Source organism: Bubalus kerabau, chromosome 12 (genome assembly GCF_029407905.1).
Source record: "Bubalus kerabau isolate K-KA32 ecotype Philippines breed swamp buffalo chromosome 12, PCC_UOA_SB_1v2, whole genome shotgun sequence".
Taxonomy (NCBI): Eukaryota; Metazoa; Chordata; class Mammalia; order Artiodactyla; family Bovidae; genus Bubalus; species Bubalus kerabau.
This window is the reverse complement of record NC_073635.1, coordinates 73,693,512-73,715,714: the sequence shown is the minus strand read 5'-3', so window position 1 is coordinate 73,715,714 and position 22,203 is coordinate 73,693,512. Positions and strand designations below refer to the sequence as shown.

The following is a 22,203-nucleotide window of genomic DNA, read 5'->3' as shown; positions in this document are numbered from 1 at the left end:
TGGTCTGAGGTTTTTTAAAGAATCACTTCTATGCTTTGTGGAAAATAGGAAGTAAGGGAGGGGAAGGGTGAGGGCAGATACAAGTGAGGAGGCTACTAGAATAATCTAGGGAGCAGTGAAAAATGGAGAGATGGGGTTACACTCCAGACGCACTTGGAGGGTGGAGTCTGTAAGACCTGCTGACGGGATGGGTGTGGGCTGTAAGAGAAGAGGAGACTGTGGTGTTGGGCTGAGGAAGGGGAAGGACAGGGTCTCGATGTTGGAGATGGTGGAGGCAGGTTTAGGAGACTTCTCTTGTGGACAAGCTGAGATGACCTCTCAGTGATATCACTGTGCAGCTGGACATGCAGGTGTGAAGGTCTGTGCAAGAGACACAGGTGCGAGGGCTGGTGGCCCAGGAGGTGAAGGCTCAGGATTTGTTTTATTTCAAGTTATCAGTTTTGCTGATCTTGGTCTCTGATTCCCACTTTCAGAGAAGGCATAACACCTGACCAATGTCTTCACAGTGATACATAAGGCAAGTGACACAGTGACAGACAAGGTCTGTACAAGAAATAGGAACAGAAAGAGCAGGCTGGGCAGGAAAACCAAAAGGAAAGAGACAATGTGCTCAACAGGCACCAGCAGATCAGCTGAACTAAGTAGTTGCTTGTCTGTAGAACCAGTAAAAATTCAAAGTTAAAAAGGATATGATGTTTTGACTTCAGGATCTGGGAATCTACCATAAGTTATATTTGAATATTGTTTAAAAAGTAAATAGACAAATCATTCTCTTTTCCCTTGAGTATCTGAGGAAATTAAAAAAAAAAAAAAGACAAGAATATCCCCAAATGACAAGATAGCAATCAGGTTAAAGTTACACAATTATTATATTAGAAATCTTTGAATTATCTACTAAACCCCTCAGGCATCAATCTAAGATACACAGCACTCCTTTCTGCAGATGACGCCCTCACTGTCTGTCTCTACTTGAGCAAATCTGGGGAGAAAGCAGGTGGCACACTGGTGTCTCCATGATAAACAAGTCCTTTAATCTCCCTAAGTCTTGCGTCCCTCTTCTACAGAATGTGCTGCAGAAATAAGAGTCACTAAACTCAAGGATCAGAGAAGGCAATGGCACCCCACTCCAGTACTCTTGGAAAATCCCATGGATGGAGAAGATTGGTGGGCTGCAGTCCATGGGGTCGCTAAGAGTCAGACACGACTAAGCGACTTCACTTTCACTTTTCACTTTCATGCATTGGAGAAGGAAATGGCAACCCACTCCAGTACTTTTGCCTGGAGAATCCCAGGGATGGGGGAGCCTGGTGGGCTGCCGTCTCTGGGGTCGCACAGAGTTGGACACGACTGAAGTGACTTAGCAGCAGCAGCAGCAAACTCAAGGATAATGTGAGACTCTACGTATGAACACCCTCCATAAATGGAAAAAGGACAGGAATTGATTGTAACTTGCTACTGGTGGTTGATGCCTATTTTCTCATCAAACCAACAATGGGACCCCGTGGATCATAACATGCAAAGAAATGACCATAAGGAGAAGAAAGAAAGTGTGTCCATCATAACCCACACTGATAGCCACAAAGACACACAGACAAACACAGGTTCCCTGCTCACTCAAAGCTGAAGTGGGGTACATAAAATGAAAGGCAGCAATTGCACTGTCATGAAAATTTATCATTATTTCACTTTCTTTCTTTGACAAGTTCAGAAGTTATTACTATCCCTTGCTTTGGTTTTCATGAACAATGAGCCATTTTAAGATAGGTTCCCAGTTCTACACACACACACACGGGTGCACAGAGTTGTTGGCCTCTGTTTCACTGTTGAAGTCCTTGCAAACTGTTCTACTTAGCTTTTGTGCTTTAATTCTACGTTATTTCATTTTGTTTCTCAAAACAGTAACATGTCATGGCACAGAAATTTTCACCATGTTCTAGAAAAGGCACTGAAATCCACTCATTCACTCAGCACAGTTAGGGCACAAGAAACAGGCTCTCCAAATCTGGTAGCAGGACTGAGAGTGTGTTGTTGACTCTGGCAATTATTTATGGACCAGCCCCAAATGGGAAAAATGTTTCCAAGGATTTGATGTAAAATCCAAGTCAGGCTAATTTCCCAGCCACCATTTTCTGATTAGGTTAAAGGGAAAAGCCTGACTTGAGCATATATTACAATTCCTCCCACTGACAGGAAGGTGTTTTTACTCACATTATTTTCCTTTAAGTTAAATTTCACCAATTCTCACTGAACAGCAGACACACACACTAGAAGCAAACTAGGAAATGGTGATGCGGGTTTGATGCCATCCATCCAGAAGTACGTCAAAGGCCCTTCAGGGATGGAGGAGACTTACAGTAGAGACACCACCATTTAGTGCTGAAATGGTTAATGTGGGCCGGGCATGAGGCCCTGGCAGAGGAGTCAAGTAGTGGGAAGAACACACCTTCCTTCACAGCTTTTCTTCCACTTGGAATCGCCCCTCCTCTCACAGCCTGTCAATATCCCACCCATCTTTCCAGGCTCAGCCCAAACACATTCTTCTATGAAACCATCCTGGACTCATCGCTTCCTGCTGGGCTCCTAAGGCTCTGTTTACAACTCTCATCTCTCATGAAGGACCCATCTTATTCTGCTCCATCATTTGAACACATACACACAGCTTCTCTCAGTTCCTGGGGGGTAAGATGTGTGCACTAAGCACTGTGCTGGACCCTGACACTGATTATTTCTAATCCTCACAATAAGCTCACAGGAAGCACTGGGCCCATTTAACAGATGAGGAAACTGAGACTAAGTGAGGTCACATCACTGTTCTGAGGGCAGTCAGCTGTTAAACAGAAGAGCTAGAATCCGAACCAGCTCATGTCAGTTCAGAGTCTTCTGCTCTTTCATATCAGGCTGCCCAGGTGGTGACTGAAGAGCATATTTGAAATGAAGGTAACACTAAACTAATTCAAGTCTTGAAGGCCTCTATACCTAGGCACAGAAGAATCAACACACTTATTATCCTATGATTGTCAAGGCAATCTGAAAAGAAGATGTCCAAGTTGGCAGGAATGTGTTTTTTTACACATTACAAACTTAGAAACATGAAATTACAAACTTATAGGCATCCAAGAGGGGTTTGTAAGGTCAAATAATTTATGTGGGAAAATATCAAATTAGAATTTATCAACATGATACCTTTAACTATGTAATGCCTAAAAGTTTTTAAAAGCCTTAAAAGCTTTTTATAAAAACTTGTTTTAAAAAAGTTTTATAAACTGGTTAAAGATAATATACAGACAAATGTTATATACTATATTGCCTATGGTAACAGAATATGTTTATTGTGGATTTATGTGGCGTCTGGTCCCATCACTTCATGGCAAATAGATGGGGAAAAGGTGGAAAGAGATGGGAAAAAGGTGAAAACAGTGACAGATTTTAATTTCTTATGCTCAAAAATCACCGCAGACGGTGACTGCAGCCATGAAATTAAAAGCCCCTAGTTCTTTGGAAGAAAAGCTATGATAAACCTAGACAGCATATTAAAAAGCAGAGACATCACTTTAACAAAGGTCCTTATAGACTAATCTATGATTTTTCCAGTAGTCATGTACCGATATGAGAGTGACCAAGGCTGAGTGTCAAATAAATGGTATTTTTAAATTGTGGTGCTAGAGAAGACTCTTGAGAGTCCCTTGGACTGCAAGGAGATCAAACCAGTCAATCCTAAAGGAAATCAATCCTAAATATTCATTGGAAGGATGGTGGCTAAAGCTGAAATTCCAATAATTTGGCCACCTGATACAAAGTGCCAACCCATTAGAAAAGACCCTGACACTGGGAAAGACTGAGGGCAAGAGGAGAAGGGGACGACAGAGGATGAGATGATTGGATGGCATCACCGACTCAATGGACATGGGTTTGAGTAAACTCCAAGTGATAGTGAAGGACAGGGAAGCCTGGCATGCTGCAGTCCGTGGAGATGAAAAGAGTTGGACAGGACTTAGTGACTGAACAACAATAATGAAATGTTTACAGATGAACTAATCTGTGGTCTAGGATCTGCTTTAGAGTCCCAGGGGATGGGGTGGGGTGTTGGGTGGAGGGGGGCACAGGGCAGGGATAAAGACTCAGCAAGACTGGCCACCAGCTGACCCCTGCTGACCCTGGGGGTGGGAACATGAGGGTTCATTACATGGTGCTCTCTATTCTTACAAATTTTTGTTAATTGTCCATTGAAAAAGTAATCTAAAAGTAAATGAAACTTTACCAAATGAAACAAAAGCATTCTGTGACCATCATTATCACATCAGAATTAAAACAGCAATGTATATGACTGCATACTTACCCAGAAGTCCAGCTTAAAGCAACAAATAAAAGACCTTTCGAATTAAAAAATATAAAAAGAACTTTCAACAAACCTTAGATCTAAACCAATATTATTATTATTTGAAATACCAGTACATGCAACTCAAAAGCCATTACTCACCTTTTCCAAAGCACAAGCCTTTATCACTTTTTCATATCGTTCCTTTTCATATTTCTTCCCAAATAAAATGTTACTCCTCACAGTTCCTGGAAACACCCAGGGCTGCTGAGAAACATACGCGATCGTCCCGTGCACGCTGACCTTCCCCTGGCTCGGGGTCAGCTCCCCCAGCAAAGCGCTTAACAGTGAGGACTGCAACAGATGGCAACACACACAGGTGAACAGGCAGCACTTAGGACGGAACATGCCCCACAGCACAGCGAACCCAACCCTGGTGCTTGACCAAGGATATCAGAACAGGATAAAGTACAGCTCTGGAAGATGCAAGAAAAAATGGAAAAGAGCACTATTGGTCAATATAAACTAAAGATTGATAAGGAATATTAACATGATAACAATCTACTCAGTCTGCTCCAGATTAAATGCTCTACTCAGCAAAGACTAAGAATGTCTAACATCCTTCACTAGCAGAGCAGACCAGCAGGATGTGTATTTTGTGTATCTGATGTTTAATGCAGTTGTTACTGCATCTGGGTATCTTTTACTTGACAAATACTTGTTCTTAAAAAGCTATGTGGGGACTTCCCTGTTGGGTCAGTGGTTAAGAATCCACCTTCCAGGATGGGCAGAAGGGACAGTTTGGGAGTTCAGGATGGACAGGTAGGTACACACTGATGTATTTAAAATGGATCACCAGCAAAGACCTACTGCACAGCACATTGAACTCCATTCACTGTTACATGGCAGCCTGGAGGGAAAGAGAGTTTGGGGGAGAATGGCTGGCATATACCCTTCACTGTTCACCTGAAACTCTCACAACACAGTTAACTGGCTACACCCCAGTACAAAAGAAAATGCTAAAAAAACAATAATTATATCCAGATAATAAACACTAAAAAAAAAGAAGAATCTACCTTCCAGTGCCAGAGGATCTGGTTAGATCCCTGATCCCCTGGTCAGGGAACTAAGACCCTACATGCCCCAGGGCAACTCAGCCCACATGCCACAGTTAGAGATGCCATGCACTCTATGGCGTCAATGCAACCAAGTAAATAAATAAATATATTTTTAAAAACTTTTTTAAAGCTATGTGTGAAGAGTATATCCAAAGATTATTATTTAAAAGAACTCTGAGGTTGTTGTATTTGAAGAACAGAAGTCCATCATGCCCAGGGAACTCAAATCCTGGGCTCTGTGACAACCTAGTGGGGTAGGATGGGATGAAAGATGGAAAGAGGTTCAAGAGAGAGAAAACATATGTATATCTATGGCTGATTCATGTTGATGTATGGCAGAAACCAATACAATATTGAGAGGGTAATAGGCAGTAAGGCCAGGGGTCTCCAAAGGGAGGAAATAGACTGCAAGTGTCAGACATTTTTATCTCTCTTAAGCAGCAGGAGGAAACAAACTAGCAATATTTTTTTTCCTTCTCTATACAATTTTAAAAGGAGGTTTCTCTTAAAATACTGTGTTGCCATAATGACACCTGGTTTCACCTGAAGTTAACCATTCTCAAACCTTGAGATAAGCAATGCATTTTTCTTATGGAAATGTTTGTCTTACGCTATGCTAATATGCTATGCATTTACCCCAAACTCTGTCTTCAAGTCGGTTCCGCTTCATGGCTCAGAACCTACTTGACAAACCAATATGTTATACTCAGATATTGTTACCCTAATCTATGTACATGAAACTATTTGTATGGTAATCTGCCCTTCTACAAGACTCAAGTTAATTATTTTATGGCCCAGGTTGAACCATTTGGTGCCAAGATTATCCCAAAATGCATCTTATGGGTGAGGGGCCTGGTGCCATTCTGAGTTTTAAGACATTCCTTTCTTTCATTAACAGACTGCTAGTGACTATATAACATCCAGCTGAAGACTAGCAGGGGGGTACTCTTTCTGTCCCCTTCTGATGCCTATGTCAGAAGCTTTCTCTATCTCTTTTATACTTTAATAAAACTTTATTATACAAAAGCTCTGAACGATCAAGCCTCGTCTCCGGCCCCGGATTGAATTGTTCTCCTCTAGAGGCCAAGAATCCCAGCGTCTTTTCGTTCAACAACAACCTTTCAATATTGTAAAGCAATTATCATCCAATTAGAAATAAATTTTTTAAAAAGTCCTTCATGGAGGAAATCATCACCCTCTCGTGTGCACATCCCACATTTAGGTTTCTGTATTTTGATGTACAAAACACAGGACACTAAGTGCACACATACATGTCCTTCAAATCTCTTGTAACACAGAGAAATGACACGCCTATGTCCATGCCATCAGAGCACTCACCACATTGGGCTGAAATAACCTGCCTGCATATCTGTCTCACCCCAGAACCTGGTTGCCTCTGGAGGGCAGAGGCGTAGGGGTCTTGCTCACATCTGTACCTTTATCTCCAGCATGTGGCTGCACATTCACTATATGTGCACTAACAGGATTGAGTCATCATGTGAGGAAATGCTTAGAGCTTCCTGGAAGAGCCTTATCAACCTCCAGACTTCCTGGAGGGGTCTCTGTGACAAAAAGAAGTCCCCACTGTCTGTCCATCCTGAACAGCTGCCACATAAATAATCTCCTTCTCTGAGACGTCCAAACTCCCTACAAGCAGTTCCTAAATATGCACTATGAAGCACCAAGAAGGAAAACACAGTGTGCATTTATCCAGGTTTATTTGCCACTAAATCTTGCAAAACGAATGTTCCATGGAACACACCTAGAGAAATGCTGTTCTAGGTACACTCAGCTCTGGGCTCCACTCTGAGGATTTAACAGGGGCTGTGGTGCTGCATCAGGCTGACAAAAGGCATCACAACTTACCTTTCCTGCTCCCACAGGTCCAACAACAGCTAACAGTTCACCAGCTCTGACAGTAAAGGAAAGGCCTTGTAGGGTTGGGGTCTCTGATGCCTGAAAATTAAAATTTATAGAAATGTACCCACATTACTTTAGAAAGTAGAGAAAATTACATAATAGTCATTGATACTAACTCATATTTTTCTCCTTTCTATTTTAAGATACTGTGTCCTGAAGGCCTTTTCATCCAATCCTGTCTCTTAGGGGGTTTGAAATAGTTTTAGTTGCCTTTAGGAAGCCTCCTTCTTTTATCAGATTTACATACGGACAGAGCTCTAGACACCAATAGAATTTAAGTAGGAGAGAAAATAAGACAACTGCCTGAAATGCAAACTGAATGATGCACACTAGTTTATTAAATAATGTACTTAATAGAATATTCAGTATGGGAAGTTTTTAATCATTTGTAAGTTTTCATCAGGACCCTTGGTTTATAACTGTCTCATTAATCTCCACAAGATGACAGCATAAGTACCTAGCATGCCTGGTCCTTTATCAAATAAACTGAAAGTGAAAGTCACTCAGTCCTGTCCAACTCTTTGCAACCCCATGGAATATACAGTCCATGGAATTCTCCAGGCCAGAATACTGGAGTGGGTAGCCTTTCCCTTCTCCAGGGGATCATCCCAACCCAGGAATCGAACCCAGGTCTCCCGCATTACAGACAGATTCTATACCAGCTGATCCACAAGGGAAGCCCAAGAATACTGGAGTGGGTAGTGTTAACTACAAAGTGGCACTTACCAAGGGCGTGGCCAATGAGTGAACAACAAAGGCATTTGCCATCTGACCCTATGGAGATTGAACCCCATGCTGCTATAGCTGCTGACCTTCAACAACCCCTGAGGGAGTTCATGGTGGAGTGAAGCACTCTACTGCAGGGAATCTGGTAGGACAGACCTTTAGATAATTGGATGTTTTTAGGAACAGATTTTATGATCTCAATCCTTGCACCTCCTCATATCTAGAGAAGCACTAAATCCCTGCATGGTGACATCAGAGCCTCATGACTAAGGAAAAACCCTTTTGTAAAATGAGTGCTTCATGGTATTGAACTCCCCCTTCACCAAAACCTTATATATTAACCTTCCCCCACTGCCACTTTGGAGCAGTCTCTCAGAGCTATCTGAGATGCTGCCTCCCAGGCTGAAGTCCTCATTTTGCCTCTCCCTCCAAGGCTCTCTCACCCATGACCTAACCCAGACAGCCTTAATTACTAATGACCCCAGCAAGCGGCACAGTCCTTCTACAAGCAAGGCCTGGAGAACAGAAAAGGGTGTTCTGTACTATAATGCAATTTGCACAGAAGTCTGTGACCATGTTTTTAAGCTCTCGAAAGAACAAGATAGTTCATTCTAAAATGCTGCATAGCTGGCACAAAAGCAATTCAATGGACACCTGCACACACTGGGGGTAGGGGGGACACAGGGGACAGAGGGATAGATGCAGCATTGGGCGCCCCAGGTCCACTTGAACACCTGCACGGAAGACGCGTTGTTTTCCCCCACCTGCTGCTCTGGGCCGCGGGCTGCCTGGCCATGCTCTGTGTGATGACCAGCTCAGGGCACCAGCCTGGCCCTGACGTGACCACAACCCAGCTTTACTGAGCACCACCAGGAGAGCCCCAGTGCCGCCACTCCTCAGGGGCACCTCTGCAGCACCAGAAATCTGGGAAACCATAAAAGCTATGTTTCCTGTTTTGATGCTAAAGTTGCTAATACTACTGCTTTTTGGACTTAACAAAAGGTAAAAGCTACCCCTCTAACTCTGACCTCACAACCTGTGCCAAAGTCTGCCTCTGAGGCAGCCAGGTTCTTTGGAGGAATTCTCCTTGTCTTGGGTGTGCATGCTATAATTTTTTTTTCTCTGTAAATTCTGCGAATCTAAAACACAAAACTACCACACTCTGTGGGCTTCCCTGGTGGCTCAGATGGTAAAGAATCTGCCTGCAATGTGCAAGACTCAGGTTTGATCCCTGGGTGGGGATGATCCTCTAGAGAAGGGAATGGATACCCATTCCAGTATTCTTGTCTGGAGAATTCCATGGACAGAGGAGCCTGGTGGGCTACAGTGCATGGGGTTGCACAGAGTTGGACATGACTGAGTGACTAACACTAACCCCATCCTCTGAAAATAGACCTGTAAAATTAACAAGGACTGAAGTGTAATTCACTGAAACCAAAACATTATTTTTCAATATGTCCCATATGGAAGATGCTATTCCAGAATCTTTAATTTTTTAAAAGATGCATATAGGAGCATCACCTTTGAAAAAAAATCAGTTAAATCATTTTGCTCAAAGGGAATATTTAAAATATTCTGCATGAATCCTTCTGGGCTATTTTCTATTACCTCAAATGGCTGCTGCTGTGGGATTAGATTCTCCCTCCTTAACATGCCAAATGTAACTCTGTAAGTGATGGAAAACACTGTCCAGTGCAGACAACCTCATGATCCTTTTGCAGTTGCAGTGAAAGTTGCTCAGCAGCCCCCAGGTAAATGATAGCTCAGCAGGCTATCATTTCAAAAGTGGAATAAATTTAAAAATTTAGTATCCTTAGAGTAAAATTTTGTACTATAATTATAACAGTTATTTTTTCTACATGGAGAAAAAGATGCCATGTTCCAGATTTAAAGAAATGAATGGAAAGGATACAAAAATAGCAAAGTATAACAGATTATTTTTCATACTTGTAAAGCACCTTGAATCATTTAGAAATTAAAAACAATGCCTTAAAGACTAGGCTTAACATAAAATGTTGGTGATTTGCTATCTCACATTAAAGAAGGGAAAAGTTGGTCTGAGGATGTAACTGTGATGTGGGCCATAAAAAAATCTGCTTTAAAATACCATACTGTTAGTATTTAACTGAAAACTTACCTACTTTATTTCAAGTCTGAGTAACTTATAGGATTTATACAAAGTCAAAAACCTTCATCTATAGAACCATGCTGAATTTTTCTTATGACTGTTAAAAAGTATAAAGTTGATTTAATTATATTTTACTTTGTATTTCAAAAAAGTATCCTAACACTGTTCTACCTTAAAAAGATTTCCACCAAGCTATCTTAAAAAGCAACTTCCATGAGATAAGAAAAAAGTTATTTTAGAATCATTTACTAACTCTTTAATGAGACAATCATTTTAAGTTTTAACACAGTAAATGGGAGCAGTGCAATTTCAGAAAAAAATTTTAGTTGATCAGATTATTGTAGATTTTTAATGATGATTGCCCTGGGTAAGCAGATCATACATTTTCTTTCCTCTCTATCCTTTCTCCGTTTAAATCCCTGTGGTATAAGCATGCATACTTTCATTTCTTTAGTTTCCTTATGAAGCACTAGTTTTTTCAGCTTTAGAGAAATCCTTCTTCCCTGCCTTTGACACACAGGATTAGTTCAGGGGCTTTACTGAGCTTTTGCTCACTAAGTCTCCAGGTAATTAAGGCTTTTTTGTTTTGGTTTCTTTAGCCTACAGTGGCTGAATTCAGCACTTGGTTTTCAATATTTTATAATAAGAAATGACAAGCTGCTTCTGACCATTTCTTAAGCCAAAATTCCTTACTTTTAGATAATTAAAGATTCACAAAATGAAGATTTATTATTTCTTCACTGCCTGCTGGTACAGCTATGGTTTCTTTTACTTGCAAGTTTATACATATGCCTAATGTTTTCAAGTGCCTTAATTGTTTAATATCTCTGGCATTAAAAGTTTCTGGGAAAAGGTACGCTTACCTCACATTTTTGTGTCTCCCTCAGTAGTAACAGTCTAGGTACCTCACAAAAAAATGTTATTATGGTGCCATGGCTGTTAGTATTTGGTGAGTGCTATAAGAGATAACTGGAGAAGGCAATGGCACCCCACTCCAGTATTCTTGCCTGGAAAATCCCATGGATGGAGGAGCCTGGGGGGCTACAGTCCATGGGGTCACTAAGAGTCGTACATGACTGAGGCGACTTAGCAGCAGCAGCAGCATAAGAGATAACATTCAGTTGAAAATATTTAGAATTCCCATTCTCCCAAAGTGGTAAAAATTAGCTACAATAGCATAATTATCATTTACCTAGATAGGAATACCTTTGCGTTGCTTAGCTAAGTCACTTCAGGCGTGTCCGACTCTGCAACCCTATAGGCTGTAGCCCACCAGGCTCTGTCCATGGGATTCTGCAGGCATGAATACTGAGGTGGCTGCCATTTCCTTCTCCAAGGAAACCTTGCCGCACAATGTTAACACTGTAGCTATTTCTGTGAAAATGTAGCTTATGAAGCCTCTCATCTCTATAATTTTGAATTCTGCTCTAACAGAATCATAATATGGAATTAGATTTTTCCAGAAAAGACTTACAGGAGAACTCACAGCTTTTTCCCCTCTTCCTTTAGCAGTTTAGTATCTTGAGTTTTTAATAATTTGTTTTTTTTTTTACTATAGAAAAAGTAGATTCAGATTTTTCATCTGATTTATTCACACAGACTTTAGTACAACTGAAATTCCTTATTTTACCTTACATATATTTGTTGTACAAGCAGATACTGCTGTATACAGATATTTTTATTTCAGTTCATTAAAAACTGCAGGGCCAATCTGTATCATATACCGAATTGATTTAAAATAAATCTACATGTTTACTTGGAACAAAAAAAATCTGCTAATGGGTCATACAAAGTAAGTGTTAGCAATCACATAGAGTGGCCTTTATAATGGAATTGTATCAAGTGCTTTCTACAAATGTTTCAAGAGCATTATGACGAGAAACACCAAGCAGGAGGTAAATCCACTGTATTAAGGTAGGAGAAGCTCTCAGGTTAGATCAGACACCTTGTGGGAGTTTCCAGGTCCGGAATGCGCAGGGACATGGTTTCATGTATATGGGAACAAACCACTAGTTGTTGGTGGGAACAGCAGGTGCTGAGTCAGAAGCAGGTGAACATGTTGCAGGTGGCACCACAGAGTCACAGGCACAAAATACAGGGTGAGTCTACAGTCAGGACATGTGCTCTGTGGTCCCCACTCTGACAGCAGCCAGGCTCCTATGCTCAGCTCCGGAGAGTGGACCCTCTGGTGTAGGTGCCTCCTCCAAGAGTCCCTCCAGCCCTGGGTATGGGAGCAGCTTCCTGCCTTTGATAACCCCTGGGTTGTCTCACGAATCACTCTTTTTCCCTTTCTGCTTTTTCCTCCCTCTTTTATCATCTACATAACTAATTCCCTGCATGGAACTCCCTCTCTCGTGGTAGGGTTCTGTTTTCCTGACTAATCCACACTGATACAGGAGGATGTGCACAGAAGATCAAGGAACCAGGGGCTGGGGGAACATTGCAGTTGGTAAAGGGGCTGCACTGTGTGTGTGATACTGACAATTTCTTGAGACCAGACCCTGTTTTTTTTTTTTGTTTGTTTGTTTGTTTGTTTGTTTGTTTTTCTGTTTGCCTGAACCTAACAAATAAACCAAGTGTTGGAAATCACAGTTCTTCCTGTCTGCTTCCACACAGTATAATCCTTTAACTGGGAATCACTGGTGCTCATGTGCCCACCTACTATCTCCTCCCAGCCCCTGGCTGCCACCAAAGTATCCAGAACCATCCAGAAGCTCAGGAAGCAGGAGACCCCACCCTACTACACAGCCAAGATCCAGATCATGGCCTCACTCTATGAATAATACAGTGGTCTGATAATCAAGGCAAAAAATGTACGCTGATTTCCCAAAGCCTGTTTAACAACTGGTTGTGTATTTGTTAGATAACCCATATCACACTGTAACATTTTGTCTCTCCAATTCTATAAATGCTAACACTACAAATGTATATACTTTAAATTCAAAGTGTACTAATACTTTGAAAACTCTCTTGAAAATGAGATAGAGAGCAACATGTCAAACATCTGAGGTTGATTTTATACTTAATCTCCATTAGATACAAATCTTAATCCCAATTTTGAGAATTATTATAACATACTTTCAGTAAATGAGTAAGACACATTTTACACCATGGGTAAAATCTAAAAATTCTCCAATAAATCTTTAACAGTTGTCTGTTAGCAGTCAGGATCTTGGAATGGAGGATTTGTTACCTCATCCCAAGAAGCAGTGAAATCTTTCACGTCCACTATCCTTTCACCATCTGATGGCAGCTGAGGGTTGAGCTGTGTTATTTCATCAAGCAATAAAAAATTCTATAGAAAAGAGGGAAAAAACAGATTCTTAAACTGCAGGAAGCAAAAACAAAAAAACTGCTTTCCTGGGGTTTGTAAAATTTGAACAGTTTAAATACTGTCTTGTTAACTGTATTTAAAGTATTAGTTCACATCAGAACATATTAATAACATATGGAATAATATATACTACTATTACGCCTCATGGTATGTATCAATATAATCATATAATATAGTGTACTTGTTGTTGTTCAGTCTCTAAGTCGTGTCCAACACTTTGCAATCCCATGGACTGCAGCACTCCAGGCTCTCCTGTCCTTCATCATCTCCAAGAGTTTGCTCAAATTCATGTTGATTGAGTCAGTGATGCCATCTAACAATCTTATCCTCTGTAATCCCGTTCTCCTCCTGCCTTCAATCTTTCCCAGCATCAGGGTTTTTCCCAATGAGTCAGCTCTTGGCATTAGGTGGCCAAAGTATTAGAACTTCAGCATCATACCTTCCAATGAAAATTCAAGGTTGATTTCCTTTAGGATTGACTGGTTTGATCTCCTTGCTGTTGAAGGGACTCTCAAGGGTCTTCTCCAACACCACAGTTCAAAAGTATCAATTCTTCAGTGCTCAGCCCTCTTTATGGTCCAACTCTGACATCCATACATGACTACTGGAAAAAGCATAGATTTGACTACATGGAACTTTGCTGGCAAAGTAATGTCTCTGCTTTTTCATATACTGTCTAGATTGGTCTTTGCTTTTCTTCCAAGGAGAAAGCGTCTTTTAATTTCATGCCTGCAATCACCATCTGCAGTGATTTTGGAGCCCCCAAAAATATGAAGTCTGTCACTGTTTCCATTGTTTCCCCATCTATTTCCCATGAAGTGATGGGACTGGATGCCATGATCTTCATTTTCTGAATGTTGAGTTTTAAGCCAGCTTTTTCACTCTCCTCTTTCACCTTCATCAAGAAGCTCTTTAGTTCCTCTTCACTTTCTGCCATAAGGGTGGTGTCATCTGCATGTCTGAGGTTATTGATATTTCTCCTAGCAATCTTGATTCCAGCATGTGCTTTCTCCAACCTAGAGTTTCTCATGATGTACTCTGCATATAAATTAAATAATCAGGGTGACAATATACAGCCTTGACATACTCCTTTCCCAATTTGGAAAAAGTCCACTGCTCCATGTCCAGTTCTAACTATGTATGCTTCTTGACCTGTATAGAGGTTTCTCAGGAGGCAGGTAAGGTGGCTTGATAGTCCCATCTCTTGAAGAATTTTCCACAGTTTTTTGTGATCCAATAGAGTCAAAGGCTTCAGCAGATTCAATGAAGCAGAAGTATATGCTGCTTTTTCTGGAATTCTCTTGCTTTTTCGATGATCTAGTGGATGCTGGCAATTTGATCTCTGGTTCCTATGCCTTTTCTAAATCCAGATTGTTTATGTGGAAGTTCTTAGTTCACATAATGGTGGGAATTACAAATCTGAAAAGAAGAGGGACAACTAGAGAGAGAGGATTAAGCAGTAAATGAAAAAGGGACTGTGTCAAAAAGGCAGATCCAAAAGCCAGGCTCAGACACCAACAAGCAAAACAACTGTGGAGGAAAGAAGTAATTTCGAACACAGAGAAGTGAATTTGAGGCCACTCTTCCTGTTCAAGGAGCAGGGAGCTTTCAGCAAATTCCTCCTCTCCCGGTCCAGAGAGGAATCTTATACCCCAGGACTGTGCACAGTCATTGCCTAGTCACTGGAGTTAGCACAGGAGATGCAATCTGTTTGCTTCTCCTGCTTTTAGACATTTTAATCACTCTGCAGGCATCACTACACTAGAGCCCTGTGCTACTGCTACTTATATATACTACTGCCTCTACATGAGAACCAATCTTATGATTTCTGAAATGCACATCTACACATGGACATCACCAGATGGTCAACACCGAGATCAGACTGATTATGTCCTTTGCAGCCAAAGACAGAGAAGCTCTATACAAGCAAAAACAAGACCGGGAGCTGACTGTAGCTCAGACTTTGAACTCCTTATTGCCAAATTCAGACTTAAATTGAAGAAAGTGGGGAAAACCACTAGACCATTTAGGTATGACCTAAATCAAGTCCCTTATGACTATACAGTGGAAGTGAGAAATAGATTTAAGGGACTAGATCTGATAGACAGAGTGCCTGATGAACTATGGATGGAGGTTCATGACATTGTAGAGGAGACAGGGAGCAAAACCATCCCCAAGAAAAAGAAATGCAAAAAAGCAAAATGGCTATCTGAGGAGGCCTTACAAATATCTATGAAAAGAAGAGAGGCAAAATGCAAAGGAGAAAAGCAAAGATACAAGTATCTGAATGCAGAGTTCCAAACAATAGCAAGGAGAGATAAGAAAGCCTTTCTCAGCGATGAATGCAAAGAAATAGAGGAAAACAACAGAATGAGAAAGACTGGAGCTCTATTCAAGAAAATTAGAGATGCCAAAGGAACATTTCATGCAAAGATGGGCTCAATAAAGGACAGAAATGGTATGGACCTAACAGAAGCAGACAATATTAAAAAGAGGTGGCAAGAATACACCAAAAAACTATACAAAAAAGATCTTTACGACCCAGATAATCATGAAGGTGTAATCACTCACACTCACATAGACCCAGACATTCTGGAATGTGTAGTCAGGTAGGCCTTAGGAAGCATCACTATGAACAAAGCTAGTGGAGGTGATGGAATTCCAGTTGAGCTATTTCAAATCCTGAAAGATGATGCTGGGAAAGTGCTGCACTCAGTATGTCAGCAAATTTGGAGAACTCAGCAGTGGCTACAGGACTGGATAAAGACAGATTTCATTCCAATCCCAAAGAAAGGCAATGCCAAAGAATGCTCAAACTACTGCACAATTGCACTCATCTCACACGCTAGTAAAGTAATGCTCAAAATTCTCCAAGCCAGGCTTCAGCAATATGTGAACTTCCAGATGTTCAAGCTGGTTTTAGAAAAGGCAGAGGAATGAGAGATCAAATTGCCAATATCCGCTGGATCATCAAAAAAGCAAGAGAGTTCCAGAAAAACATCTATTTCTGCTATTGAATATGCCAAAGCCTTTGACAGTGTGGATCACAATAAACTGTGGAAAATTCTGAAAGAGATGGGAATACCAGACCACCTGACCTGCCTCTTGAGAAACCTATATGCAGGTCAGGAAGCAATAGTTAGAACTGGACATGGAACAACAGACTGGTTCCAAATAGGAAAAGGAGTACATCAAGGCTGTATATTGTCACCCTGCTTACTTAACTTATATGCAGAGTACATCATGAGAAACTCTGGGCTGGAGGAAGCACATGCTGGAATCAAGATTGCTGGGAGAAATATCAATAACCTCAGATATGCAGATGATACCACCCTTATGGCAGAAGGTGAAGAAGAACTAAAGAGCTACTTGATGAAAGTGAAAGAGGAGAGTGAAAAAGTTGGCTTAAAGCTCAACATTCAGAAAACTAAGATCATGGCATTCGGCTCAATCAATTCATGGCAAATAGATGGGGAAACAGTGGAAACTGAAGCTGACTTTATTTTTCTGTGCTCCAAAATCACTGCAGATGGTGATTGCAGCCATAAAATTAAGACACTTGCTCCTTGGAAGGAAAGTTATGACCAACCTAGATAGCATATTTAGAAGCAGAGACATTACTTTGCCAACAAAGGTCTGTCTAGTCAAGGCTCTGGTTTTTCCAGTAGTCATGTACAGATGAGAGTGTTGGACTACAAAGAAAGCTGAGCACAGAGAATTGATGCTTTTGAACTGTGGTGTTGGAGAAGACTCTTGAGAGTCCCTTGGACTGCAAGGAGATCCAACCAGTCCATCCTAAAGGAGATCAGTCCTGGGTGTTCATTGGAAGCACTGATGTTGAAGCTGAAACTCCAATACTTTGGCCACCCGATACAAAGAGCTGACTCATTTGAAAAGTCCCTGATGCTGGGAAAGATTGAGGGCAGGAGCAGAAGGGGAAGACAGAGGATGAGATGGTTGGATGGCATCAGCGACTCAATGGACATGGGTTTGGGGGACTCTTGGAGTTGGTGAAGGACAGGGAGGCCTGGCGTGCTGCAGTTCATGGGGTCACAAAGCGTCGGACACTACTGAGCGACTGAACTGAACTGAACTAAATACACTCTACCTAATAAGAGAAAAAAATACCTACAACATTCTGGGAAGACTGCCAGCATTCACACCGAGAGAGTTAAATATCACCTAATTGGAACACAGTGATAACAAAAAAAGGAGCTATTTTATTAAAAAATCCACCTACAATTGAAAAAAAAAATTATTTATCACAAAACCTTGATTCTTCGGATGCTGACAACAGCCTCTGACACCTTCTCGATCGCCATGGGGAAGTAGAGGGTGCTCGAGAACCTCAGAGCCTCGAATAGCATCACGACCACAAACACTTGGCTGGCTGTGATCAGGTTGTCAAGGAATTCATTGGTGATGAAGGTGACAAAAATCATAATTTTGCTGACAGTGAAAAATGTTGTCAAATTCATGCCCCTAAGGTAGGAACTTTTCAGAATCTTGGAAATTTCCTCCCTGAAAGGAGAGTAAGAAAGAGGTTTTAAAAGAAGCATGGATATTCAAGTCTTCACATTAAGGTACTACACAGTGCATATCCAGGGCTTCATCCCAAAACCAGGACCACACACTTCATCACCACTTCACTCTTCCAACTAAGCAGAGGCTTAGCGTCACCCTTTTAAACACTGCGGGTTGCTTCCATGTCCTGGCTATTATAAACAGTGCTGCGATGAAGACTGGGGTACACGTGTCTCTTTCAATTCTGGTTTCCTCAGTGTGTATGCCCAGCAGTGGGATTGCTGGATCATAAGGCAGTTCTATTTCCAGTTTTTTAAGGAATCTCCACACTGTTCTCCATAGAGGCTGTACTAGTTTGCATTCCCACCAACATGAAGTAAGCCAGAAAGAAAAACACCAATATAGTATACTAAAGCATATATATGGAATTTAGAAAGATGGTAACAATAACCCTGTATACAAGATAGCAAAAGAGACACTGATGTATAGAACAGTCTTTTGGACTCTGGGAGATGGAGAGGGTGGGATGATTTGGGAGAATGGCATTGAAACATGTATAATATCATATATGAAATGAGTCGCCAGCCCAGGTTCAATGCACGATACTGGATGCTTGGGGCTGGTGCACTAGGATGACCCAGAGGGATGGTATGGGGAGGGAGGAGGGAGGAGGGTTCAGGATGGGGAACACATGTATACCTGTGGTGGATTCATTTTGATATATGGCAAAACCAATACAATATTGTAAAGTTAAAAAATAAAAAAGTAAATAAATAAATAAAAACAAAATAAAACAAATAAATAAATAAACACTGTGGGTCAACTGGACTGGGTTTGAACATTCTTTCAACAAGCATTCATAACCACAAGTCTTGGGCCAGGCTCCCCACTGATGACAGAAAGACACAGTCTGTCCCCTCCAGGAGCTCATGAACTTGTAGGGGAAGAGAATAAGACATCACAAAATTGTGAGGCACTGAGACATCAGACAGAGGCAGGCACCATGGCCTGCCTATTGTAATGGCCCCTCTGAAAGCACATGTCCTGGCTATTGTAAATAGTGCTGCAATGAGCATTGAGGTACATGTGTCTTTTTGAATTCTGGCTTTCTCAGGGCATATGCCCAGTAGAGGGATGGCTGGGTCATATGGTAGATTTATTCCTAGCATTCTAAGGAATCTCCAGCCTATTTTCCATAATAGCTATGCCAATTTACGCTCCAACAAACAGAGCAGAAGGGTATTGTTTGTAGATGTTTTCTTGATGGCCATTCCTACCAGTGTGAAGTGATACTTCATTGTAGTTTTGATCTGCATTTCTCTAATAAAGAGTGATGTTGAACATTTTTCATGTGTTTATTCACTATCTATCTTCAGAAGCATATATAATTTTTCCTTTAAGAAGATCATAAATGGAACAGCAGGTTAAAATGATAACCCCCCTCTTCCACTTAACCCTCCTGCCACATATGAGGTATGGAGTTCACAGTATTCAAGTTCATCTTCATGTGAAAACTTGTTAAGACTTCTGATTTCTGTCAGTAAAAATAGGGAGGAAAGTACAAAAATATGGTGTGATATGTACAAAAACTTACCTTCTCAGTCTGGTAATAAGGTCTATAAATGACTTTTCCCAAGCATTCATTTTTACTGTTCTGATGCCAGTTACGACTTCAGTCATGGTCCTGATCCTGTCGTCTGTGAGAGCTGCAGTCTTACTCCTGAGGGGACAGAGGTGAGATGAGCCTCAGTGACCACAGCCCAACTTTCCATAGCAGCAGCAGGGGGCACAGGGAGGGACCAGGAATCAGGTGACTCCCTACAGCTCTTCTGTGCTGACATCACAGGAAGGTCCTTCTCAAAGTGCAAATGGAGACAAAGAAACTAGGAAGTCAACCATTCAGCCCAATTCAAGGAGTAACTTGGAGAACTCTCAGTACTGGCTGAGGAAGACCTGAAGTAAGTCAGGTACAAACTCTCCACCCAAGGAGGTCGCAGTTGGGCAGGGAAGGCAAAAAGACATTGAATCTAACAGGAAGACAGTGTCTGTGCTGTGATAAAACAGGAGTGAACTGCTGGGGAGCAGAAAAGTTCGGGCTGTTAATTTCACTGGGAAAGGAGAGCAAGAGCTTCAGAGACCTTGGAAGCACTGCAACAGGGCCTTGAAGGGTAAGAAACATCTCTCCATAGCAAGACAGGAAAGGAAATTTCAAATAGACAAAAACATCACATGTAAAATCACACACACAGAAAAAAAAAGAAGAAGAAGAAGAAGAAGAAGAAGAAAAACTCAAGGAAAAAAAACTTCAAACAGCATAATACCTCCATGACCTGACTCCAGGACAATGACCCACCTCCAACCTTCTGGGACCTGCTTCAGGTCTATCTCATCGCCATTAGGCCCTTCATCATCAGCCACTGTTCTATCACATACGCTGCTGGGACTGTGCTGCTGCTGCTGCTGCTGCTAAGTTGCTTCAGTCGTGTCTGACTCTGTGCAACCCCATAGATGGCAGCCCACCAGGCTGCCCCATCCCTGGGATTCTCCAGGCAAGAACACTGGAGTGGGTTGCCATTTCCTTCTCCAATGTGTGAAAGTGAAAAGTGAAAGTGAAGTAGCTCAGTCGTATCCGACTCTTAGTGACCCCATGGACTGCAGCCTACCAGGCTCCTGCATCCATGGGATTTTCCAGGCAAGAGTACTGGAGTGGGGTGCCATTGCCTTCTCTGTGCTGGGACTGTGGGGCTGTATAAAAGCATAGTTAATTAAGATTGACCTTGTCCTTGAGGTTCTTATAAGTTAATGGAAACACTGAATTAAAAACAAGACATGAACATAGATACCTGAAAATTGCTCTACCACAATCATAACAAAAACACATGCAGCTAAAATTGAGCCTATAGGATTATTACTATTTAATAATGCTTAAATAATTTCAATATATATATCTTCTGCTCAAAGACACTCCACTTATTCAGGTATGGTGCAGGGAGGAGCCAATGAGTGTCATCACCTTTCTCTCTTCAAAATCAGCCTGCAGCTTAGGGCTGTAGCCTCCACTGGCTAAGACTGAAGAGTCTAAAACACATGCAAAGAAGAGACTAGAAAAGGCACTGGTTTTGTTTTTGAACAGAAGCATTAAGCAAATGGTGAATGCTACCAAGCCCATATCACCTGTTTTTTAAGTCAGTGCTTCTCTTACCTGAGTGATGAAAATGAATTTCCAACGCAGCTTTGTAGAAGCAGAAGAATAATGAGAACCGCCATCCCAGCAAGACATGATATTCCAATTTCCATCCAGAGCAGGGCAGTCACTGCAATAACCTGCAGTGGCCCCACCCACAGATAGTGCAAGAACATCGTTACCTTAAAAGAAAAAGACAAAGCCTTCTTAGGACTGTATACAATAAAACCAGTAAGGAGACAGTGTAGAAACAATCTGCTCTGAAGGAATGGAAGGAACCTAAACAGAAATGATCTCAGTGTATATTAAACCTGCTGAAGCAGAAATCTAAGCATTCGCCCCAGATGACACTGTTCTGGGGCAGCAAAGGGCTGGCCTCAGGTATAGCCAGGGAGAACCCAACCAGCCGCACTGATGGAAGAAATGGATTTTTGTCCACAACACAGATGAGCTCAGGGCTTCCCCAAACTCTCTCTGTCCCAAAATTGAGCCCCAATCTCCCCAGAAGAGCCTATAGTATGGTACCTACCACACTCTCCTATATCTACTTGTGTATTTACCTTCCAGACAGGCTGTGGCCTTTCCAGGGCAGAAATTAAGATGTATTCACATTCAAATTAAGTAGAGGCCTTACATCATGTTTGATGAATGAATAATTGAAAGATTGTTAAAGTGTTAGTTGCTTAGTCATGTCCAACTCTTTGTGGCCCCATAGATTGTAGCCCACCAGGCTTCGCTGTCCATGGAATTCCTCAGGCAAGGATGCTGGAGTGGGGTGCCATTTCCTTCTTCAGGGAATCTTACTGATGCAGAGATAGAAACCAGGCCTCCTGCATTGCAGTTGAACTCTTCACCGTCTGAACCACAAGGGAAGCCCCCAAACTTAAAGGCCAGGATCATTCAGGAAAGAGAAACAGTCTATACAAATCTGGCCAACAGCTACAACACTCTGGG

At 41.6% G+C, this 22,203-nt stretch overlaps 1 protein-coding gene across 1 annotated transcript in view; it reads right to left on the bottom strand.

Annotated features, from left to right (window-relative positions):
* Positions 1 to 22,203, bottom strand: part of LOC129624656 (ATP-binding cassette sub-family C member 4-like) — a 161,707-nt gene that overhangs the window by 109,433 nt on the left and 30,071 nt on the right. The window contains 6 exon segments of the mRNA XM_055542816.1: positions 4,478 to 4,669; positions 7,300 to 7,389; positions 13,401 to 13,502; positions 17,813 to 18,062; positions 19,660 to 19,785; positions 21,268 to 21,431. Of these exon segments, the coding sequence (XP_055398791.1) occupies positions 4,478 to 4,669; positions 7,300 to 7,389; positions 13,401 to 13,502; positions 17,813 to 18,062; positions 19,660 to 19,785; positions 21,268 to 21,431 (924 nt within the window).